We start from the raw sequence: 26,473 nt of genomic DNA on the forward strand, positions 1-26,473 counted from the left end.
AAAGCATCTGTTCCCCTATTGGGAGGGCTTCCATAAGAGCTATTGCTGACTCTGCTACCTCTCCAACGCCTGCGGAAATGCAGCTTCATGCCAAGAGCCTCTGCGTCTGCTCCAAAAAGTCACTTAGCTTTTCAAAGTGCGAAACAACACATTGGCAGCTGATGCTGCTGAGCCAGGTGTCCCCCAGTTGTGTTACCTGCGCTGCAGTTGTGCCCTTGGCTGGGGGGGAACAAAGTTTTCAAAGGAAAACAGTCAAACGTGATGGACGTGTGCAGAAGACTAGCCAGGGCCAGCAGCCCTGAACGACTGTCTGTATCAGTGCAGAGTGAGTGCGCAGCTGTAATTATCTGGCATGGTTATGTGTTGTTCTTGCTTTGCCCAGGTCTAAATGGCCTGCCTCACAGAGCAAGGAAGAAGGAAATCAGTGGAGAAGGTGGAGAGCAGGGCAACACATACGAAAAGGAGACAAAAATAAGATTGCCAAAGGAAGAGCAGTGAACATCTTACATGTAGAAGTTATTCTCCTCTTTATTCAGAAGTAAACTTAGTCTTATTTGAGAAGTCACTTTAAATTTGTGACAGTGTCCTTTACAGTTTTGGCAAATTTGACTTCTTCTGAGCAGCAACCTTTCTGCTTCAGGATTGTTTTCATTCTGCCGGTTTCCACATTTGGCCTGGCTGATCTTCAGCCAAGGGCTGCTGCTGAACTCTACAGCCCTCTGATGTGCACAGCATCTCTACCACGTCTGCTTCTGATCTCAGGTTCAGCAGCAAGAGGGTGGCCTAGACAGAGAAAGAGAGGCGCCATCCAGAGTTAGCCCTGGGGGAAGCGAACCGCCAAATGCACCAGCCAAAGGGAGCCATGTCACCGTCAAGAGGGGTCATCAACACAGCACGCTCTGCTGCTTCTCATACGGGAGCTACAAGCATTTCAAGTCTCCAGAGGAAGAAAAAGGATCACCTTCCTACCACATCCACTAGCACGGACAGCAGTTTTTTGCTGCCGACCCAGGTGAAATAAAACATCAGGACCTATGCCAATGCATGCAAATGTAGAAGCAGATGTAAACTACTCACTGTTCTCGGGATAAAGCAACACAAAACACAAAAACTCAAGACCAGAACGTTCCATTAAAAAATTACGCTAGGATTTGTAAGCCTGATACAACCTTGGGATTTTTACCGTTCTGATTCATAAATCAGTGACTTCCATTCCAAGGGTAAAGAAAGGATTTATATATGAAAGCATATTTAGGATTTATTGGAAGGATTTGTATTGTAAAGTCAAGGCAAGGATTTGTAAATCTAATTTCTCACTTACAAAAGCTTTTGAGGATTTTTTGTGTGGTAAATCCAATTAATGTAATTTTAATTTCATGATTAAAAATCAGGCACCCCTGCCCCCCAAATTTTGAACCATATCACATCCTCAACAGCACAGCCGGCTGGAAGAGCAAGAAGGGTCCCGCCGTTGAGCAAGGTTGTCTGGAAAAAGCCTCGCCTATCTTCCATGGAAACGGAGGAGATAAGGAGCATGGCTTGAAAGCCAGAGGGGCGCTGGAGAAGAGAAACGTTCCTTGCCCAGAGTCGCTCCACTTCTCTCAGCACCTTCCCTGCTCGCTCAGCACCACCTTTCCCCAAGGAGAGCAGGCGACAGCTCTCAGCCACGCAGAGCTGAGGGCTGACTGCCAGTCTGCTTGTCCTCCTTGGCATCCACTGTGCCAGCTGTGCTGCTCCCTCCCAGCTCAGCCCGCCAGCCCCGGGGGCAGCCGTGCTAAGCAGGAGCAGGAGCTGCTGGTTTGGGGCAGCTGCCTACGGAGCAGCTTGTCTGCAGGCAGACGAGCCCCGACGATGCCTCCCAAAGCTTCGGCTATGCTGGACTTCTCCTCCACGTTGGGCGGGGTAGCATCCCTGCCATGAAGCCTGGCTGCCCAGCTCACTGCATCTCTCATGCCAGAGAGGCAGCCGCTTCAGCTAGCACTTAAATAATGACACTACTACCAAGTTTATTGCCACCCAAGGGACCAAGGGTCCTGGACACAGCTAATCCCTGAAACCTCCGCTCTCCCAAGATGGAGAGGCTACACTGCATCGTCTCTGCAGGGTTTATTTTGGGGACCTAAATTAATGTAGATCCTAAACAGATTTAGATTTTGAACTACAGGAGATGCTGGCACAATTCAGGCTGCTGTGACAGCAGCATCAATGCTATCTTTTCTCCAGCACTCAAGTTTTACATCGTAAGTAATTCTTCCTCCTTGTCAGTCTGTTAGCATATTCACTTGTTTACCTAATAATGAGTTTACTTTTATTAGAGAAAAACAACAGACACCCTATTCCTGATGTTTGAAACAGCTACCACAAGACAAGAGAATTCCAAGCATTTAATTAGTCCACAAGAAACCAGTTAATTACAGTAACGTTAAAAACAACTGGTGTCACATATGCACTTGTATTTTAACCAGTGTCTGTTTTCTGCATTTAAATCTGCCAATCAGTTTCTAAGTCTCCTGTGTCAGCAGCTAGAATGGCCTGTTTCTTTTCAAACAGTGAAAATTGCTTTTAAAGATACCAGTTTCCAACTCCAGGGCTAACTGTCTGCACAGTGAGACGAGGGATATTTAAGTATACACACATTGAGCGTATTAGCTACACCAGAGCCTGCCAATTTATATGGCAAAGATTTGCACAGAGATACAGTTATTAGAATGAGAGACCAGATATCAGGAGATGCGGGTTGTGAGTGGGGATATAACTCCACCCCTTGCTCATTTAAAAAATGTAGACAAATCACTTCATCTCACTGCGCCTCACTGCAAACACTGGGGAAAAAAGAAATACTTTTCTGTTGCCTCCAAAAGGAGCTGTAAGGAGTATCTGGTTGCTAGCAGCTTTGGGATTGTGGGCAGTACAAAATGTGGAGGTAATTCTGATTTAATTTCACTCCTAAATCCTGTCAAAGTGTGCCCATTAAACAGGGAATATACTTTACTATGACTAACAGTACTGCAGTGTTTCAACCAAGACTACGACCCTACTGAGCCAGGGAAAAAAAAAGCACGCACGCGCACACACACACACACACACACACACACACTCTCTCTCTCTAAGGGAGCACTTGATTCCTTCCACGCGTTTACAGGCCAAACCCATCATCGCTTGCCCAAGGCTGTCCAGGAAGGCAGTGACAGAGCCAAGAATTTACCTCTGACTTTCACTGGTCCTAATCCAGGTGAACTAATTCTGAAGAGTCACAAAAATTGTAGCATGGCTGGAGCATGTACATCCCTCACGCATCAGAAACAGGGATGATGCTGATAATCCCCAGCAAACCAGTGGCAGTAAAACCATTAATTCCCGACTTTGTAAAGGTTATAGAGGATAAAAAATCCTGTTAACACAACACCACAAATGTACAATTAAGTTTTCTCTTTTGATGAAGAAAACTCATTTGTACTAAAATATTGGGTGAGTTATATTTTGTATTTCAACAGGTCATTTAAGATTTAACAGATTGCTGAGTAAACTGTTTAAATATGCAAATCATCTGGGCTTTTGGTAATGTTTCTCCAAGGATTTTATCCCAGTAGTCCTCACCAAATCATGCAAATGACTGGTGATTCAGAAAAGGAAGCATATTATATTTTAATTGCCTGAGTGTTTATTTCGGCTTCAGTTCTTTTACGCCTTCCCTCATGGATAACTAGAAACACATGGCCTCCAAGAATCTCTCTATTCTGTGGGGCTCATGACAAAAATGAGTATTAGGAGAGATGGAGCACAGGAAATTAACGGTTTTACAAAGATGAAACAAGCTAACTTTGGGAATATAAATAGTACTATATCATACTATATGGCATGCCCTGTACACCTAATTTTCATGATAAATGATGAGTTGTAATGGGCATTCATGCATTCACTGCCCAGTGCCCCCAGAACCTCATTTCACCTCCCTTCAGAGCCTGCTCAGAGGCTGGCAGCCCATTTTCGGGGATCCCGGAGCAGCTCTGTGGAGGGAGCACCATCCCTCGGGTGTCTTGGCCACGTTGAAGCTCAGGGAGGGTGACTTCGCAGGCTTGTGGTTTCCACCTCCAGACCCCTCGTCCATTAACCACTCCCGACTTGATGGTCGGGCAATCCACCTTTCCCCCCCCAGATAGCTTTTCCCCTAACGATTCATGCACTGATTTCACTTTACCTGGTGAAAAGAGCAATGCCTTCGTAATTGCAGAATTTTGTAATTACAAAATAACTTTAGATACAGCATTGCTTTTTTTCCTGTTTTCTTGAAACTCCAACTTCTACACCATCTAGAGAGCAAGCAACCCGGATTGGATTCAGTCGTTGTTAGCCAGATTGTTTTCTTAATACCTTATCCTGCGAAACAAACCCTACAGTGGCAGATTTGCGTACGCTGGCTTCAGCGTAAGCCCAGTTCCCCGGTGATCCACTTCAATCAGAATCGGAAAACAGAGCAACTGCAATCCTGCAGTGTGGTGTGAGCTCTGCTACCTCATACATTATTTCAGCATGAAATATTTACAAACTGGAGAACAGGGGCAAGCTCCTTCTTTAAAAAGTGTAATGAATTTTTTTTTAATGCATGAGCATAACTTGAAAGAATTTGCAACTTATTTGACATCCTAGTTTTCAATAGCCCAGCGCCCACCCCTCATCCATACAAAAGAAGCTGAGATTTTACCTCCTGATTTCTCTTTAAAAACTAAACTTGAACAGATATTCCTAGATCTTTCTTAGTGCTAATTTTGCTTTTCTCCAATGTTAGCTCTCAACATCATGCATGCATATTTGTTGGGAGAAAAGAAAAAATAGCATTATTTTTATTGTAATTATCTTTCACCTGACAGCAGTTTGTATCCCACAGCGAGACACTGTCACAAAGCTGATCCTTGGAAACCAACAAGAGACTGTCAAAGGCAGATCTGACAACTTAAAGACCAAACCAGTACTCCTATAATGCAAAGCAGTTAGTGGAAAAAGTCATTGACAGACAGATCCCCCACCCTACCAGATTACACTGGTAAAATTTAACTCCTGTTTTAGCTGGAGACCAGAAGTCGGGACTTCAAAAGAGGAGATAAATTGGCCCTCTGTGGGCACTGAGGACTTCAGCAAGTGCAGCAGCTTACACAGGTTGGAGAACTTGGGGCTGAAGAGCACAAATCTGTGCAAATTAACCCACTTCTACTTTGATGTGTTGCTCTGCTAACAAACTCTGTGAAAGCAGTTACACAATTGACCTGTTCTCTGCAGCACAGACGAAGCTTTACTCTTTTTTACCTACAGATTTAGAAAGAAATATTTACCAGCAAAGAACTAATTGATTCTCAGGAGAAGAAGCCCAATTTTACTTCCTCTGAAGCATCAGAAGAACAATTCCAGATACACAGCACCTCACAAGCAAGAAAACAGCAATTGTTACTATCCAGCATTTCTGAAGACATTTGATTAGAGAATAACCAGCTGCTTTTATTTTTCAGAAAACATAGATATGTATGTATGTATAATTTCTTATTTGGCAAAACAAAAGCTAACTGACCTGCCTTCCATTCAGCCCTAAAACATGCCCTATCTCTGTCACCTGCTAGTATACACGTTACTTTATGCTTCCTTCAAACCTGTACTGTAACTAGATTTCTATGGAGGTGTTGCATGTGCAGAGCTACTTATTAACACCAAAAGCACTGTAATCCAGCCCGAGAAGCCAACCGACGTGTGCGGAGCTGGGCAACTGAAAGCACCGCGCAACCTCTGTCAGCAAAGGGGAGCACAGATTTCAGAAGGAATGGGCAATGCCTAACAGTCCTTGTCTAAATAGATAACAAAGAAAGCTTAAGTCTAATGACAGAACATTGGAAACTAGTTATAACTTGGATTATTTGTGGAATTAAAAATTCCTGGTTTGGTAAGGGCACGTACCAAACTGTTTAAACATAAAGACAAATACACCACAGGTGTAAGCAGATTCAAATCCTCTGAAGACGAAACATTTGCATCCTGGTACAGAAGTGATGATGGGGATTAATACAGTGAGTTGCTAAAAAGACCATGCTTTTGCTTTATTAAAGGTAGCTGGTCTGGCTGCAACCACTTGTCTCCATTCAAGGAATTTTCCAGGAAATCAAGCATTTGCTCAAGTTGCTAACTTTTTTCCACCTGGCATTATCACTCCCCTTTAGTCATTCATTCCTACAAAGCATCATCTGCTTGACTGACAAATACCGCAACGAAAAGTCTGTATTTGGTATATTTCTATCTTGCAGGACGTATCCTTACCAACAGAAAAAAGGCTGCATTCCACTCAGCACACCACAAACTGTGCTAAACCTATGTTATCTGTTGCAAAGGGACACAGTAAGCACATACTTAGATTTAGAGAGCTGTTACAGTATGACCTACAGATCACAGCAGTAGATATTCATGTCTGAGCAACGTTATGCACTTCCATTATCACCCTGCCTTTTAGACGAGGCCCTAGAGCTGACAGCACATTAGCTATTTTTGCAGGCATTGTCTTTGTTATGCATTGCCTTCTTTGTGGCAACTGGAAACTGTCAGACATGGAATATACTCTGCAAAATTCACTGTCTTGATTCCTGGCATTAAGCTAATAGATTGAAAATTTATCAGCTTTATATCAGAGCACCTCTTCTAGAGCCAAATTCTGCAGCCTTGCTTTTAGTACAAGACTTTGCTTCAGGTTCTAAATGGAGATTACACCAATTTTTAAATGCATGGCTTAAGGGAGGCTTGAGACATCTAGGGGATTTGTAATAAAATATACCTCCATGCAATCAGTTCAAAAATCACCGCTGTAAGATTGCTCTTCGCCTAATGAACGTGAAATGAGTTGATAGCCTCAGTCTGCTTTTGAACTGAAAGGGAGCCAGCTCACAACGAGCTGTCACCATAACTGGTGCCAGTCACGACGCTGACTGGCCGACTCCATGGCAAGATTGGGAAGAGCAAATGATCTGGGGGCTGGTACTACCCTGATCCCTAGAGCCTGCCATTTCTGTTTGGGTGGAGGAGGAGGAAAGGGCAGTGTTCCTGCTAAGGACATTATAGTCCTTCAATCTCCTCAGCCACAGCCCGTGAAATACAGCGGGAAACTTTCCGCTGGGATCCAGGTTACAAAACAAGCAGTTTTCAAAAGAAGTTCATTACAAACTAAAAGAGATAAAACCTATGTGGTTTGCAGCAAATCCATACATTCGCAGCATAATCATCTGTATTTGCCAAACAAACACTATTTTAAACACTCTGGCCCCTGCAAAATCATTCAATGAATGTTACACCATACCTTAGCATAAAACTATTTTGGTTTCCACTAAACATGAAGGCTTTCTGAAATTTATACTACTGTTGGAAAGCTCATGTTTAGGTTCAGACATCACTACATATTTAGCAGTGAATAATGCTTTCTGTCTTATATTCTGTTCCTTGTGAAAACCACCCAAAAGGTCTATTTGAAAGCATGTTCCCTCCTGACTTGCCGACCCTGCTAGAGTAGAACACTGCCTCCCCCTGCTCCTCCTCCTCACCACTCACACAAGGTCCCGTTGGGAGGCCCCGGGGTGGGTGCTTACCTCCATGGCAGCGAGCTCCCTTTCCACAAGCTGCCCAGGCAGCCAGAGCACCCTGATCTGGCACAAAGAGGAGATGATTCATAAAAACGTCTCCAGGCAGTTTCTCATATCCCCAAAACAGACTGGGCTTCCAGAAGGAGAGGGATTAGGCAGATTATATTCCTCCACCACCTCTTTCAATTCCCACACTTCACAGGTCACGAAAGAAGCAGCATCCTTGGGAACCTGCCTTTTATCCTTAGAGAATGACAACTTCTGCCACCCCTTTCCTGCCTCTCCTTCTCAGACCCAAAGCACCACCAGAGGGGCAGATACGCTCCATTGCCCCCTCATTTCTCCGAACTGCCTGCCAAGCCCTGACTCCACATCACAAGCTTTTGAGAAGAGACAACTACATTAATCAAAATACAAAATATTTTAAAAAACCTATCACTCAATTAGGTTTTTACACAACAGAGGCAGGCAACAACCAATTTGTCATAATTATACATTCTGAGAACTTAAAAAGAAGTGAAAGAGTAAATTTGCCCTGACTCAGGGTGGGAGGGGGCTTTAAATCCAGACAATGTCTTTTAAAGTTACTGGATTTGTGGAGTAAACCATGGGGAAGGCAGTCCTCTTTAGCATGAGACTCTCTAGATACATTTCTACAGCCCATTTACTGTAGGAAGTTGGGTGGAAAGACATTGTGGTACAGGAAGCAAAGGAAGAATGTCACAAAGACACTGCAGTACTGCATGCAATTGTAAATGGACTCTGACAATCGTTTCTTTCTATTTTTTTTCAAATGTTAAACACATGAAGCATGCATCAACCATCATGGCGTGTGTGGACCAGAAGCATTTATTACTAGTCCAGCTCTATACTCTCAACAAGATTCCTATTGACTTCAGGATAAATCAAGTTGGCATTTTCAGGACCATTGCAAATCTGTTTTCAGACTGTAGAAATTAAGTTCGAGACAGACATATAAAGGCAGGTTAACTTTTTTTTTTTTAAAAGACACTCTTGAAAATAACTTGCTAAAAATACAACTAAAAAATCCTGTTTCACAGCTTAAATTTAACACTGCTACAAAAAATATGCTAAGTGGCTTAAGGGAATGAATATTGTTACTGAAACCTATTTCAAACAGGATAGAGCTTATCTTCATTCTTCTTGACCTTTATTTGAGAAGATGCCCTGAAACACTAGATATTTTGTATTACATCTGATGGCACTAATTCAAAGACTTTTCAACCTATATTCACCTATCAGAGATCATAGGGCAATCTCCTCCCCCCACCCTTTAATCAGCCATCTTGGACGGCTTTCAGAAATAGAAATGCAGTCACATCTGATTAAGAGTCCATTTATTGCATTTCATGGTTTAACAGACATGATGTAACTGTATTAGTGGAAGGTACAGAAGGATGAAGAATCAGAGTAATGCACCAAGCAGAGAATGCAAGGGCTTTTGGGAATATTGTTGTGTGTGTGCAAGCGTGTGTGCACTTGCGCACTATTTTTTTTTTTTAAATGAACAGGAAAGAGCCATGCTGCCAAGATTAAAAAAAAAMCAGAAACTAAATGCACCAAAGTCAGTATACACAAAGACATTCAACTTTCTAACACTGGGGAGCAAAATTTCAGCTGTGGAAAGCAAGTGTTCCAAAACCGTCTGGTGGCTCTGAATGCCCTTGTCCGTGCGAGACCCCCTGCAGGAAGACTGAATCTTTGGAGATCTCCCAGTGCCTTCCCGCTGGAGGTGAGCCTCTTGCTAGATACATCAAAATGGGATCTGGGATCCCTAAACAGTTTTGAAAGCAGGGGCTGTAATTTGTTTTGGTTTTAATTACGTTGCATAGATCATCTCTGATTTTGCTGTTGCTGAATTTCTGAAACAACACAATAACAATGACATTTAATTAGAATGCTGAAAATTTTACTGTCTTTTGTTAACGTGCTAACATCATAAGAGAAAGAACTCATGTTTGTGTTCAGAAAAGTTATGTCACAGATAACACGAAAACAGCTTTCCTTCACTGCCTTGTCAGGAGTTGTTCGCCTGCCCAGGTGGTGCTACTTCTGCAGCGAAAGACGACAATCTATCCTTTACCCCTTTTGCTTCTATTTTGAGCTAATGTTTCATCTGGCACCAGCTTTGACAAATTTTGGTTGTAATCAATAACAGCTGGAATAAGGCCTCCAACATAGTTCACACGAGCTGGCTAATACAACGGTGTCAAGGCCTAGCAAAGAAATTTGGCCATCAACGGCAGAGCCACTTCTAGGTCTGAAATTGTCCATATCAAGATCAGAGAGGGGCTCTTTTGCACTATTACGAGTAATATGCATTACGGGTCCAAGTTTCAATCTATATCATGATGTACATCCCTCACACATTGAAAGCATCTCTGTGGAAGATGTATAGGCATATTACAATCCTGTTTTGCTCCCCAAAAATCATTTGATTCAAGACTGCACCACAAAGTATACAAAAGAGGAACAAATTAAGGTCACAGAAACCCCCTTTAATCTATCATCTGAGAACTTGCAATGTGCATTCATTTAAAATGTATCTCTGTCATACACACACATTTATGACTAAGGATTTTGCATTCACATCCTAGGACCTGACTGGCATTTGAAAAATTTTCAGCACAAGTACTAATCCCCAAAGAACTTCAGCGCAAACAACCCTCATTACACGCTAATTCTTTGTTGCATCCACTTTTTGACATGTCAGCCAGTTCTTAATCCTTTTAACTTCTTAATGAAGTAGGAGCTGCAGAATGGCATCGTACCGTGGAAGGTCACTGATCTGTCCCCGAGCTTCGGCTGTACAGGGAGCTGCCATGGTACATGGCAGGGAGAAAAGCAGTCTGACTCGGATGGATCCTGGTAGCAGGGGACGGATAGCTCTGAGACAAAAACCTTTCTAGGGGGATGAGTCTTAGAGAAGCAACAGCAGGCATTTAGGGCAAAGGAGTAGCGCAGCTGCAATGCAGAATTTCCTCCAAAGAGCTGATTTTCTGCTTCCAGCTTGGATTCCCAGGTGGCAGTCAAGGCAGCGGCAGCTCCCAAAGTGGAGACCAGGCGGAGTTGCCTTCGGTCAGCTGATCTGCGCCTACAGCATCTCCGACAGTGCAAGAGGCATGGGACCGCCTTTCCCAGGGGAGCTATAGTGAAGATGCTCAACCAGTGGGAAGAACGAAAAGGAGAGCTTTCTCCACCTGAACAGTTCCTGTGCTGCCATGGATAAGCTGTCCTTTCTAGCCCAAACTGTTTCTATTTTGGCTTCGGGACCTGTTGGGAGCTGCTACAACAGAAGAACAAAAACCTTCTGGGCAATGCAATCACTGCCAAAGCTTTTGTTTTCCTGCAGTCATGAGGGTCTTCCAAATCCACCAATGGGCCAGTCGGGGGGGGGGGGGCAGAGACAAAAAAGTAGAATAAGCAGTTATTTTCTGAGGAAGAAGCAGCTAAAAACACAAGAATAAAACAGTAATGAAAAAATGCCTAGAAAACAAGGACCAGTCTGAAGTTCAGCTTCAGGCAACTTCTTAAGTAGGTCAGAGGAAAAAATGCAAAGCTTACAACTGATTTCCCTGGGGGAGGAACCTCCATTCCCCGTTTTATGGAACAGGCCCCTGGATGGGACAGTTTGGGCTGCTCCTGTGAAGCCAATATAGGATTTTGTTGACACCACCAAGAGCAAAGTACTCCTCAAATCTGAGTACGGGCCACGCAGCCCTAGAAATTTTCAGAGTTGTGGACCAAGTGAAATCTTCTTCCAGACAGGCCGAATGATTTCATTTGCCAGTTCTGGAGGAAAATTCAGTAGCTCTTCTCACACTGGGCCATATTTTCAGCCAGTGTATGCCAGCATAACTCCAGTGACTTGAGGATTTTGCCCAGTTAATTGACTGCTTGTATCTCCTGACACAAGTCAAAAAATGAAAGAGCGATAAAAAAAAATAGCAACAGCTACAACTGTTCTACTGGCGGTTACGAAGGCGCTGTTAGTTCTGGCAGTTATTAAAACCATCCAGTGCAAGTGACAGATAACAGTAATAAATCAGCTGACTTGTTTCACAAATCCACACATCCAGGGTTTTCTGTGAACACAGCAAGTATTCAGTCTAGAAAAAACAATGACATCTCATTACAAAGCCCTATCAGCAACCGAAACATAGATTAAATTATCGACACGCAATGAACCCAGAGTGAAAACCCTCACTTGAGGCATAGCTCCTTTAGATTTAAACAGCAGCTGTTAACTGATAACTTGCTTTCCAGATTCACAGAGCAGTAATTGCTTTGATATTAGCTCAAAGAGGTACTGATTTTTTTCTCAAAGCGAGGGCTGTATTCTCATCAGGGCGGCTTAGAAAGTACACCAGAAGATGCAAGAAAGCACACCTCTAGCGACAGCACACTGTTGCCCCGTGCCACGGCTCCTCCAGCTGCCCGGCCTCAGCGACGCGAGGGCCAAGCACAGGGCACTTCCATCTTCCCTACAACTCTGCTCTTCCTCATTTTCCCCATCCAGTCGGCGTAGCTAGAAACACCTTAAAAAAAAMCCAGTGATTTTCTGGCTGAGTCAGCAAGTTGCCCAGCGAGGAGTAACCTCCCCCCCTCACTTCTAGCAACAAGAACTTCCAAGAAAAAATGAGTCAACCTTTAATGAGAATCTAATCTAGTCATTAAAAGTTCCTAGCGTAATTTGGGATTTTAAGTAGTTCTGTGATAACAACAACTCTTTGGAAGGAAAATAAGACAGAACTATACAGAAACTTAATTGACGCCATCTCAAAAGTACCTTATTGTAACCTAAGACAGACTTCAGATTACAAGGAGATACACAATCGATGGTATTTTTTAAACTCATTAAAATATCAGACAATCTAAAAACCTCTCAGCCCAGAGCCCACAGAGAGTTCTTTGGCTCAGAACAACAGTAGTCTCTCTGCAGCTTCCTKTTCCCAGCAGCCCGAGCGAGACCCCATGGGACAGCTTTCCAGCGCTTTGGAGAGGATCGTAGCTTCCTCAGATGCATCCCTGCAGTATCCCTTTGGCTAATTACTCACAGATATGCTGAGCAAAACCTCCCTTGGAGGAGGAAAAAAACCCAAACCCCTTCCTTAAGCAAGGAAGCATGGCTCCAAAACAAAAACAAAGTTGCTTTACAGCTTGCTAAATCAGAGTGATATAAAATGGGGCTGTTTACCTAGCAATGCATGGGCCAGTTCACATTCAGAGATGGTTCTGTCTGTCGGGTAAACAACCCTGAGCACAGTCTGCTACACAAATGCCACCCTGGAGGTTAGCTTGAAAACAGCTGTTGGGAGCCTCTGACTTCAGGGGAAGACCAGAAAGAGACCCCTAACTACCCGCTTCCCTACAGCTTCAAAATGCTGGAATAGGCCAGACCTAAAATGAAACAAATGCTTACTTCTGTGGCTAGTGCTAAAGGACCTTCCCAGGTCATCAAACCCATACCCTTGCTCGCACAGGCAACCCCGCTGGATAACCCATTTCATGAGCTGATCACGCTGCATCATGCACCTTTTGGGGAAGAAGAACGAGTGGGGCAGGGTGTGAGGAGAAAGCAGGAAAAATTCCTTTCTTGATCTCAAATTTTAATGTAAAATAAGTTTATATCAGAAGATAGCAACAACGTAAACTTGCCAAATATAGACGTTAATTACCACGGCTTCCCTCTTAATTTCAGCATATTATCTTATTATCTGAATGCAATGTATTATTTGAAACATACAGCAGACATGCCACAGTGTTTACAGTATAACTGCCACATAGCAATTTTGAAAGCATTATCGTCAAGCTGACACTTTATTACATTCCTGGGAATACGCAAGATCAATCATTAAGTTTCATTCAAGAATCATGAAGGCTCAAGCATAAAAACGCATTGAGCTTTGCTTAAGACAATTTTTGTGTTGTTAAAAACAGAAATGAGGGCCATAACTTCTCATCAATCCCCCATCCCCTTGAAGTTTCATTCTTTCACTCTCCACTGGAATTTAATATGAAATTATCTCTGTAAGGAGTCGGGGAGGAAACCAATGCAAGCTAAGCAGATTGGTGATTGTATAATCTATTTTCATAATTTCAGTTTATGTAAATAGGCCATCTATTTCCAAGCCAAACACAGGGTAACTACAGTTGACTAAATATTAGCTTCCAGGCATGTAAATATATTAGGTATCATCGGACACGGTCTCACTGCGTTCCTTGGGGATGAGAACCACACAGCAGAGCAACTCGGCACACTGCAGCGCAGGAGAAGCCCTGTCCCAGGGTGCAGTTTCAGCAAACAGGAAGACAGACAAAAATAACTGTTGTCTTAAAAGAGGGCAACAAATTTGCATGTGAGATGCTCTGACCTAATAGGTTTATGGGAAGGTTACTAGTTACTTAGATTTGATTAACACCAAGACATGTCATTCACAACTGAGGGAGGCTTTGTGCCAGACACAGCACAAAAAACTCTCACAGGGAAGGTGAAACCCTCTGCCCCAAGACATTTTCATCTGACTGTGCTGATCCATGGCATATTCAATGTCCACACTGGGATGTCAAACTTTGGCTTCAGGTAATCAAAATCCTGCCTATAACCCAAATAATCTATCTTTACTTGTGATAGTTTATACTGCATTCAGAATTGACTAGCCCATCACCAGCAAGAGTGCACACTACTTGGACGGCAGACAGGCAATCCCCTGGCATCATTTCTTTGCCTGACAGGACATTATGAAATAAGACTGAAGTAACTGAGAACTGATGTTTTGAAACCCTTGGATCACAATATGCCATATAAGTAGAAAGCAAAGATGGTTATAGAAAAGCAGGTGCTTTTACACAAAACATCACACTAACAAAAATCTTGTTATTCTTCCAGGAAAATCTTGAAGATTCCAAGAGATATATTTCACCAAGGTTTCAACAAAATGCTATTAGAGTTGCTTTAGTCCCAACAACGAAAAGTAAGTGTTAAATTTATGCTGGCTGCTTATTTTCTCTCCTGTTGGTTTACATTTCCAAAGCAGCAGATGAAGAGAGGCCCTAAAGCTCAGGGACTTGCTGAAGGATTTGATCCGAACAAAAGAATTAAGAGCTGCTGTCATGTATCGTTTAAACACCATCATATTATAAGTGCTACTTATAAGTAAGTAATTAATTTGGGGTCTCTCCGAAGCTTGTCTTCTGTCCCTGAATTCTCCTCTGTCTATTATCAGAAAATTTCTGTTTCCCTTCCTCTCCATGCTTAGCGGCCTATCGCAGAGGTGGCAAGGGAAAGGTGCAGGACACGAGAACAAGAGCCCTGCAGCGTTCCTCCCTTCTCCCCATTCACACCCAGCCCAAAGTCACAGACGCTGGCCTTGAGCGCTCAAGGCCAGGGGGACTCATAGACGTCAGACAGCCTTGAACGCCCAACGCTAGCTGCTACTGATGGGTGCCACCAATTTGACATTTCAACAGTATCGATACCAAAAAGGACTGTAACACCAGCAATTACTCTAGATGGTTTCAGTCTTGTAAGAAAATGGGAAAGTAGAGTTTCAAAAGCAAAGAGATTATAAAATAATAATTATAATGTATGGGTGTATATATATGCATATATATATGCATATATACACACACACATATATACATACAGATTTTTGTGTGTGTGTATATATGATTAAAATGTTACAGGCAGCAGTTGCAATCCCCTGCTCTCCCCTCCTTGCTAGCCCTCCTGTCCTCCCAGCCCACGGTACCTTACTCAGAGGGCTCCTGGGGGTCTTTGCCTCCAGAGGAGGCTGCTGCGGAAGATGCCTGCTGGGGGAGCTGGCACCACTCCCTCCATGGAGGGACATGGCTCTCCAAGGCTAACTGTCTCCCCCCATCCCAAAGGATTATTTCTATTCTGTTCCTTTTCCTGGGGAGGAAGAAGGAGCAACAGCGGTGGAGGAAGGGAAGAAAAGGAAAAGGCACTACCCCCCGCCCGGTCCTCTCTCACACTGCTGTTGAAAGGGAAAAAAAAATCAAACACACAGGCACCAGGAGAGCAGGGCTGGGCCAGGCAATAAAGGGTAGCACAGAATAAAGGTGCAGTTTACATGAAGGCATCAGCCCCCACATTTTGGACTGCATTTCATATGTTGCTCACAGTCTACTAACTCTGACGCCCCGTTTAGCAGCTGAAAAGAGGTACCTGGCAGCAGTACCCTGATTATACCCTATTAGACCATCTTGACTATGGACTGTTTGAAGGACTGAGGTAGAGATGGCTTATACAGTCCCTCTGCACTCGAGTAGCAGTGTAACAAGTGCACGAGGCACCAAAAAGTCAGGCTCACTGCATCCTGGCTGAGGAACAAATGCCTCAGCAACAGCTGTAGACCTTCAGTACCTCTTGTGCTTGCAACAAACTGTACCATGGTCCTCAACAAAGAGAGAAGCTGGAACATACAGCATTAAAGCAGGCCTTCCTCGTGAACACAAGGAATAACTCTGTTTACCAAGGGCAGTAAAAACCTCTTCTGTGCGTGGATGAGCCATCAGAGGGAGATATTATGATGAAACATGCCAGCACAGTTTGTGGTAATAGTGGCTCACTACCCCATACTAAATACTTATGTACAGAAAAGTCCCAGGGCAAATCTCATATTCTACAAAAATAAATCGTTACAGGAAAAAAGATTTTTTTTGAAAGTGTGAACAATTCAGAAAGTAAATGTCAACTTTTTGTTTTTTAACAGAGAAAAATCATTAAGAAAATTTCACTGAATCTCTAAAGATGATATTAACTACTGTGGAATTTCTATCTACTTGTGGTTATAAATCTCAAAGGAACTTGCAGCTGCCCTGTGAATTAATAGTTCATTTTCTTTAAATTTTAATAAATCACTTATATACTCCAAACTTTATTTCTGTCCCTTAAGGAGGCCCATTATGATTAGAACTAGAGTTTATCTTTCTAGGAAGATATTGTTCAAATATTGAATTAGTGCTACAGGTTTTATTTGGACTGGCTGCAATTACACAGTGCAAGCATGAAATGGCCCCCTCGCACATCTTTTGACCCCAAAGTACCTTCATTAATAACCCTGCTCTGAGTTACTGTGATATTTCTTATTACACAGCAACCAGTACAAAATGCAATACACTAATCCTCCGAGAACCCTGCGAGCTCAGTGAAATCTCAGAATTAGTCAATAAAACAGAAATTCTCCAGCTGGTGGCAGGGACTACGTGTATGCAGCTGAGAAATGCAGGGAGCTACTGCGGGGAGCGGATGAGTCAGCTGAGATGGGATTTGTCCTATGCATCTCCTCACCCCCAAGAGTGACGCACCTCAGTAAGCAGCACTCGAACTGGAAACAGGGGAGCATAAGGTGGCAGCAAGCATGGAAGGTACCATGGTTATTTAAAAAAAAAAAAGAAAAAGAAAAAGGAAAGACATTGTTGCTCTAACACTTGGATTCAACAAGGTCCTTGAGCTTACAAATTGTCCCATTAGAGCCAGTGCATGAAATCCCCACTGAAGTAATTAGTTTATTGATTTCAACAGGATCAGGACTCTATCCACTGAGTCTACTCACAACCCTGAAGTTACACACACACACACATATACATAAACAGGTCTTCCCCCACTCAAAAAAGAAAAAGGAGGGGGAGTGGGTAAATAACAGACAAGGTAAAGTTTTTATGAAGAAAGGACAGTCATCTTGTGATCAACATAATTCCCAGACTCAGTCTTTATGCCAATCTTTTACTATACGGTAAGAAAACATTTATCTTTCATGCGACCAAACCACATGGGGAAATCTTACCAGCTACTAAAGCAGGCCATTGCAAGTGATAAATACAAAATCATCTCTCTTCTACTGAATAATCTTTTCAAGACAGTTGGGTATAAATAGGGTAATTTATCTGAGTCCCTTATGAATGCTTATTTCCCCACCCCTTACCGTGAGTCTTCTGTAAGCCACAGAGAACATTTCACAGTGATTTATACCTTAATGCTTCCATTCTCAGGCCAAATTTTAACAATCTTCCAAATGATGAAAAACAGATGATCAGATGATCCACAGAGACATCAACAACTTAAATTTTAGCAAAAAAACATGGTAGCTTTTTCTTTTATGAACAACAGGCCTCACATGCTTAAAAAGACTTCCAGTTTTCATAAGAAAAATTCTAGTTCTCATAGCTACTTTCTAAATACTAAAAGCCATGATTCTTAAATGTGAAAAAAGTCCCATCAGTCCCAAACATTTCAAAATAGTTAGTCAGCCACCCAAAAAATCCCAGCTTCAGCTTTAAAATCCAAATAGGAGGTGGGAACTTGAAGAGGGAGCTATCTTTTTATAGTCACCATTACCATTGGCAAGCAACACAGTTTTTTTTCCCCCCGTTTAGAGCTGGCTGTTCTACTTAACAGCCAACGTACAGCTTGTCACAACACAGGGTCAGAAATAAAAACATGAAGGGCTAAAGAAGGAACGCCCTGTGTTTTAATTCTGGCACTGACAAAGGTTTCCTCTGCAGCCACCACCAAGAGCAGATACTGCTCTAGTCATAAATCTGATCACACATTCCCCGGCAAAGGATATGCAATGGAACAATAGGCACGGAACAAAAAACAACTGCAAGTTCAATCACTTTGCGAAGGTCACATTTCGCATACCAGTTCTCTCTCCAGCAGATCTTATAATGAAACGTGGCCCTAGATCTTCCTCTAAGCTTACAGCAGACTGCAATTAATCAATCCTCTGCAGAGGGCCAGGCGGACACCTCTCCTGCAGAGGTTTTCCCGGGCTGAGGCACGAACAGCACACTTCTGCAGGTACTCCAGATGTTGAAGACTAAGGATTAAAAAGCTGAACTTCTATCCACCTCTTACCCAGAGTGAAAGGGAAATTGTTTTAGTCCAGTCATCGGAGTTTTCTCCTTATCGATTGCAGACTGATAGCCAGCCCCCAACGCGTAGCACAAGCATCCTCAGGCTCTGCCTCCATCCCCTCACAGCTCAGGGCGTGCTCTGTGTGCTTATTCAAGGAGACTCGCCAGACCAAAAGTCACAATTCAAGACAAATGGAAAAAATATTCATTGAATCAGGCCTCTGGCTCACCTTCTGGTATCTTCTCAGAAGTCCCAGACCCACGGGCATGAAATGGTAACTGTCAGGTAAACTGCAGTTTTGCATATTGTCCAAAAGTGCTTCAATCATGTGAAATTTTGAACACTGCATTGATGAAAAGGAACTCAATTTTATTTTAAGCAGAGTACCAGACAGTTGAAGTGCAGACATAGAACCATCCCCAATCCATATGTTGCTTCGCATATTTACTGTGGGATGCCTGAAAATGTCTAATTTTAATTATTTGGAATTCATAGTGAATGCTAAGCTTCCTGATTTTTTTATTCACTATGAACTCCAGAGACTACATCTCCATATTCTTAACTTTCTAAATGTTAATTCTGTTCTTTGGTGCACTCCTCCTCCATACCCAACCTCAATCCCATATTCGCATATCAAGCGAATCAGCTTAAGGGGCATTCTTTATTTCATGAAAATGGCATTCTTTGAGGTCAGCTGCTTTTCTCAGAGCACTCCTGGATATAAAGCACTTCACTTCAAATGCCACACTTGGACATACTACGAATGCCTTCTTTTTCAGTTTGGAAGGCTGGAGCATACACACAATTTTTACGCTAAGCATATTCTCTGCCTCTTTTCCTCCCATTCTCTGTCTGCCTTCCTTCCTTCCTGGCCACATTGTGCAAACCTAGACAAAAAAAAAAAAAAAATCTCGCCCCCTCCAATGTATATTAAGTTCAAGTAAATAACACCTGATGTTTCATCAGTCACCAAATAGTCTGTTGCTTCCTCATTTTCTCTGGTAACATTTGTTCCATCTACTCCCTTGCAAATCCCCATTCACTATCTGTAATGAGATCACAGTTCTCTAAAGTTTTTATTTACTTTTTCTTCCATTTACTTTTGAAGTCCCTGGAATCATGTGTTGTATTTTTTTTTAATAAAAGTTATCCCAGATTAAGTCATTCTAAAGACATTTACCAAGAAACTTCATACACTTTGCAACACAACGTATCATCACTGCATCTCAGCTTTCTTCTTCTGTTTAAGCCAATGTTCCAGTTTCTTCCCCCTAAAGAATCATCCAGGAAGATACAGACTGATCACACTACAGCTGAACAGCTATCAATGAGCTTTTCCAAATACTGTGGGCCAAATCTGGGTCCCTTCATTTCTGCTGAATATTCAACTGGTCCAGCAGTATTCATGTAAAAGAACAGTTTGTTTATTTTGCCCTCTCCTCTTCATTATTCACCTAGATCCGAGAGGATTTCACATCAACTCACAGCTGCAGACAAGCATGAAAAGGCCAAGCTGGCATCCAGAACTGCCCCTGACAGCACACAACTACTGACATCTCCTCCCAGAGAGCTCCCTGCAGCTTAAAAGCCGCACTTGGGCCACAATAAAGGCACAAGAAAATACAAAGAGCACTATCACAAGTGCACACACAAATTTGGGATCTGGAGAAGAAACCCCTTTCGTACCGACTTCCACTGCTGAGGAGCTCTGGGACTCCAAGCTGGAGCTGACTGCAGAGTAACCAGACCATCTCCAACTCCACCGAATGACAGAAAGCAAAACCATGGTGGCTGGTTAGTTACCAAGATACTTTTGCTGTGGGCAACACGGGAGCATCTGCTCTGGGAAGAGAAGAGTGCATTTCTCTCGGTTCCCTACCTTGGTAGCAAGCTACCGAGGCAGATGTAGCACAGGGCAATTGATGAAAGGTCAGTCACAAATGACTCAGTAGCTTAAAAAGTAGCTTCTGAGGAGGAGGGGAATTTGAATCTCTTGACTCAAAGAGCTGGGATCATGCAGGAAGGCTGCAAAGGATGCCATCAAGCTTTCTTTTGATGAGGAGTGAAAAGCCAGACAGAAGGAATTGTTTGGCAGCCCCAGCGTCTCTGCACCTTTTCATTCATTTCATAGAAATAGCTCTATTACATTGCACAAATCCAAACATAAATCTGTAATTTGTCCAAGGAAAAACATTTTTAGAAAAACATCTATTGAGCACTAGATGCCTAGCAAATAAACAAGAGGAAATGCATATGCATCGGAGGAAATAATGACAGGCTGGAACTATTGAAAACTAGTGGGAAGGGAAATATAACTGGAACTTCAGTGTTGTAACACCTTGCTCTGAAAGGGTATCATGAAAAAAGGGAATAGGAGGAGGAGGAGGAGGAGAAGGAGGAAGGATGTGTTACTTTACATTAGAGATGTTCATGGGATTATAAATGACTCAAAAACAGACCTTGAATGTTTACAGAGTATATCTCTTAACTAGTCCAACTAAAGATGGAGTTATGGGAGCATCTCTTACAGGCCTCTAAATCCTAATATTAGAGTGAGCTGATCACTCGCATCTGCTCTTCATGTGCAAAAAAAACCCCCAAACTAATCACAGATGCACACAGCCTGGAGGATGTTTGCCAAAAACCTCATGCGACTAAAGAAAAAAAATTCCCTAATGTCCTAAAAAGATGATGATTTCTTAAAACAGAAAACTCAGTTGTTCACAGAAAGCCATCAGCAAGCAGGGATGTCACTAGTGGGGGTTTCCAGATCCCAGGGATCACATCTTCTTCTAATGCAATTTCATAGGTTTGTTATTTGGGGTGAGGAAATGAGAAGAAACTTTGACTCGTAAAGTTTGCACATAAAAACAAAGACCAATATGGTGAAAAAAATAAAAAGAGAAAGTTATTGTTATGGAGCAATCTAAATGGCATAGTTAAAGTCACAGTCCAACAACATGTTTTGTAATACAACTAAATGCAAGATAGGACCTCTAACAATGAACAATTGGCAAGCTTGAAGTGGCAGACATGCTTTGGGAACAGTGACATGAAGACTTCCAAATGAACCTAGAATTTGTTCCAGCTCTATTTTCTGTGATCATCATAGATAACTGCTTCAAAACAGATACTCAAACAAAGATATAGAAAAAAAAAAATCCTAGTAGGACCCCTGGCAAAGTTCTGTGCTCAGCTCTGCTAGCCCCACTTTCAGAAGGAAGTGAAAATACTAGAAGGAGCTCAAAGGAAAGCTGAAGAACTGACCCATGGGCAGGGCCAAGCAAAACAAAGCAAATCTTACATGTGAAGCTGAGAGAGTTCACCCAGCTCAGCAATAAGGTTGAAAGCTGTCATGATGACTACTTAGGGCCACATTTCAAACTCGCAGATAAACTAAGACCTGACATTAAGAATTTCAGATTCATTATAGATGAAATTTCCTGGCAGTGTGAGGAAAATTAACTAAAGAACAGCATACCAGGGCAGATGGTCAACTCATTAATGCCTGAATGCCTGAACAAAATGAGATTACACATGTTTATAGAAGACACACCCAGTACAGCTTCTAGGGAAAAAAAATCTATGGTTTGATCATGCAAAATGTCAGGTCACAGGAGAATAATGACTCCTGACTGGCCTTCGAGTCTATGAATTGGAGTACTTAACCATAAAAAATGAGAAGAATCAAACGTTCTCTTCAAGATAAGCTGTGACAAACAAGCACTTGTAGAGAGCCACTCCAATGTTCAAAATCATCCAAATACACACAAATCTTTCCAATGTTCCAGCATCACTCACACCCCAGACCGAATTCAAAGCTGCTAAATAAACATACAAGAGACTAAGCAAGAACCTGATGCTGAAAGTGTGATTTGAACATTTCAGTGATTACCGTAAAAAATCCCCTGGCTGATCCTTTCCAAAGCACAGCTCTGACATGAGGCTAGACAAATGCCAAGGATGTTCATGTGGAAGTGGGAGAAGAAACTGCTTGCTTCGCTGCTTTATAGGAAGCCTGCTTTTTATAATGGGCTATCCTGTGGTATCACATCCAACATTCCTAAGCGCATATGAGCTAGAATAAGGTATGCAAAAACCAGCACCTCTTTCCACGCATCTAAATCAGAAAGCAATCTTGGAATGAGAAAAAAAAAATCAAAGCAAACATTCCCTAGGCGAGAGCAAAAATCACTTGTCATTCTCCAACAGTAACAGGCAATCTTAAATACACGCTCTTTTATTTCCAGAGGGGTGAAGGATTCTGATGCTCTATCACCATTTTATTTACTTTAGCCCAGGAAGTGTCTGATCTGCTTTAAAAGCTGTGGATCAATTCTGTATTAAAATACCATCACTATGCCTACTCCTTCAAAGTGCTATAAAATATACTGAAGGGAAGACTAACATGCTCCCCAGGTACCGTGGCTAAAACAAAGCATGCAACAGAGGAGCCTCTTCTAGAAAAAGCAACCACCACCTTCCCACTCACTCCTCCCCAAGCACCGAGCAGTTCAGATGACATACTTCTTTTTCCTACTCTGCTTTTAGTCAAGAATACAAAATAGAAATATGTCACTGACTGCATGCTAAAGGTTAAGGAAATTACTGATGGGGTTGGCAAAACAGATGGTAAGGTGCCCTGTCTTGAAGAATAACACTGTATGTTCTGTTTAGGTTTATCCTCACACATGAATGTAATACTTATGGGTTGTCATTTACATTAATCATGTGCTGGCAGGCACCCTGGGTTTCTCTGAAGAGAACACTGAAGCAGAGCTAACAGCTCCGCTGGAGCCTATGTATTTAATGAACAGTATACTCCAATTTTTTCCTCTGTATAGGAAATATTCATACCCACCCTGTTTCATCTGCTGTGTTTTTCTTTTTTGTGTGTTAAACACTGTACAACATGCTATTCATACAACGGTGTTAAAGGAGCAGATTACCCTCACACAGAAAATATTCAATAAATTCCACAGAAAGCCAGAAAATCATTTAACAAAAACAAAAAAGTCAATAAAAAGAAAACAAAGAGCACTGAAAGGGAAAAAAACCCTCAAATCCAGGTCATTTGAATAGTGGTTTGACTGAAGTATTGTAACAAAGCCTTTCAACCAAGAAATACAAGATTTCTATTCATAGCCCTCTTGATTTGAAGAGCTTGAAAAAAAGTTCTCAGTCTGTGGAAATAAGCTGTAAAGATACTACATATCAGTGTACACAATTAAGGACATAGCTTCAATTTTAGCACATATCTGATATAAACATGCTTTAAAAAGACATGAAACGTGAGACTACAGGACTACCAATATTTGTTACCAGCAAGGAAAAAAAAAAGGCAAACAAAGCCGAAACCAAACCAAATTCTGCCACTGTTTATTGCCAAAACACATTTTTCAGCAACCTGGTTTTACATCAAGTTCATGAACACAGGGCATCGGTTTCCTCTAAAGAGCAAACATACTTACGAAAGGACATTCCCAATGTAGGCATAATATGAACAGCAGTAGGGAGTAGTCCCATCGCAGCAGTAAGCTTTGCAGTCATTATCACATTGAGCCAGACAATTTTCTGCTGAATAAAAATAACATTCATGTGGTCAAACAGCAACAACAATGAAATACCTTACAGCACAGCTTTAAAGAAAATGCAATCTAACAGTTTTACACAATCACAGGACTTCACTCGAGGCTTGACCTGACCCTGTAATCCAAATGGCAATCAATTCCTCCTCATTCAAAATTTCAGTAAGAGGTACAGATTTAGGTGTTTTGTATATGGGTGTTTTGTAGTGGGCTGTATCAGTTCCTTCTCCTAGTTAATCATCTAAAAAAAAAAAAAGAAAGAACATTTCAAAATGTCAAGGCACCATGGATTATCTTTCAATATTAAACACAGAGTGCAAAGAAAAACCTGAGGCCAGAGAGCCTGTTTTACTGAGCTGCAGGGTGGAGAAACTGGAGAATGAAGCTGCCTGGAAAGTGGCTACACCCCCGGTTCAGTCCGTTGCCTGATCTCAGCTCTGGGTGTAAATGAGAGCCGCCTGGGGCCGCTTTCCCCACTGCCAGCTGGCACCAGCGCCCCTTGCCCTGTACCGGCATGGAGGGGCCACGGCGGTGCTGCAGCACCCCTCTCCTTCCTGGCCCTGCAGCAGCACCCAGCGGGGCGCCCAGCTCTGCCTGTGCAGTGGCTTTTGCCTCCATTTCTTTCTACCTCCGTTCCATTTACTGCCTTTCGGTCATGCTGATCCCGCTTTCCACGTGCCTGAGCTCCAAGGTGGGAGCCAGGCAATCCTACCTCCTTGCAGCCTGCTGCCGTGGCCACGCTCTCGCTCATCTCTGACCACAAGTTCCCACCTCTGCCTTGCACTGAGGCTCCTTCGTGTGTGACCACATGGGGAACCACTCAGGCTGCTGATCCCTCCTAAAACTCCTCACCTGAATTTTGCTGGTTAGATTTTACCAGGTCAGCTCCCTGAACCTGCTCACGTTTGGTCTCGCGAGAACAAGCACGAATACAAGGGTCAGGGCAGGAACCCGTGGAGAAGAGATAGGTGCGCAAGGCAGCACGCAGGTCAGCTCACCCTGCTGAGAACTGTGTAATTACCCCCTTTTAAAGAAATGCACATGCATAAAAACGTGGGATGATTCACCCATCTGGCTTAGAAAACCACACGAACAACTGAAGTGACAGTGATGTCCGAAAGGAGAAACGGGGCCAGTAACTTCTTGAATCAGATCTGCTGTGAAGAAATTGCAGTGTGGGACTGTGACCTGTACAGGACTTCTCATGCCAGCAATTTCAAACTTTTGCACTGTTATGTTTCTGGAGCGAGTGCTTATGTCTTCAGATACGCCTCTAAAATGACAGGCAAGTACTGGTACTACACAAGAAGTAAGTGCAGCAGCCACACATGCAAGTTAAATTCCTGCTTTCTCACAAAACCTGGAGGTATCAGAGAAATTGGAGGCCTGCACGTGCAAGCACCTGAGCAGTCCTATCTTCCTGATAACAAGACACTGGGGTGAGGGTATAAAAAAAACCTCACAGTATTTCTCCCATAGGATGATGGTTTTGTTTTTTCGCAGTCTGAGATGGGTTTAAACACAGCATATCCTGCTCAAGAGAGGTCTACTGAAATAGCCTGTACACACTCTTCTAATTCAAGTAGTCTGTGTTTATTTTCAATATCTTAAATCATCAACAACACTGAAAAGCTTCTCTTGTCCCCAGAGACACCAAAGTTATCAGCTGATACAGAATTTAGTTCCCAAGTACTGGGTATAAACCAGAGAATTTTGTTGGCTTCCAGTACTGGCAATTCTGGCATTATTGATTCAGGCTCTGGTTCAAGAAGTACTTAAGTATGTATTTAACTTTATGCATTCCCTAAAGTCCCACAGTAAGGCTGCACAGCATTCCTCCCTCAGCTGGAGCTTCAGCAGCTTTTAGCAAAACCAACACAGTGTAAATTAGTCACATGGATCTGCATCTAGACTTACTCTAAGTTGACACTGCCTGTCTCTTCTGGACTGCCTTACCTACATTAAAGTTTTTTGGAAGTAGTCATTCACCCCAGTGGCTCCTCTGCTCTGTATTGCAAAGTCACAGAAGAAAACCACTGGAAAATTTTATTTTTAAATCAACCAAGTTACACAGATCTTCCCTCCCAAAGCCACATTTTGCGGTGGAGTGCTAAAAATGCGGTTACCCATCTGCATTTGTGGCAGCACAGCTATGAAAAACTTCAAAAAAAAAAAAAAGTATTTTTAGGCATGGTCAGAGGTCCCTACACACATATCTGTCCATACGGGTCTGCCACAGCATCGTCACGGCTCCAAGCCCCAGTTAATCACAGCCAGTATTAAAAAGTTCAGCTCGCACCCGGCTTCCCCCCCGCGCCCGGCGGCCCCTCGCCGCCCCGCTCACGCCCGCCCCGGCCCCGCCGCCCCCGGCCCCACTG

General features: G+C 42.8%; 1 protein-coding gene across 1 annotated transcript in view; it reads right to left on the reverse strand.

Moving 5' to 3' along the window:
• The window catches only part of CYYR1 (cysteine and tyrosine rich 1), a 52,915-nt gene extending 28,069 nt beyond the window's left edge, over positions 1–24,846 (reverse strand). Inside the window, exons 1-2 of the mRNA XM_026077490.1 lie at positions 24,724–24,846; positions 23,979–24,088 (exon numbers count right to left, since the gene is read on the reverse strand). Coding sequence (XP_025933275.1) covers positions 23,979–24,088; positions 24,724–24,846 — 233 coding nt within the window. The remainder of the gene's footprint in view (positions 1–23,978; positions 24,089–24,723) is intronic.
• Between the last annotated feature and the right edge of the window lie 1,627 nt (positions 24,847–26,473).

This window comes from Apteryx rowi, unplaced genomic scaffold (assembly GCF_003343035.1).
Source record: "Apteryx rowi isolate R43461 unplaced genomic scaffold, aptRow1 scaffold_455, whole genome shotgun sequence".
NCBI lineage: Eukaryota > Metazoa > Chordata > Aves > Apterygiformes > Apterygidae > Apteryx > Apteryx rowi.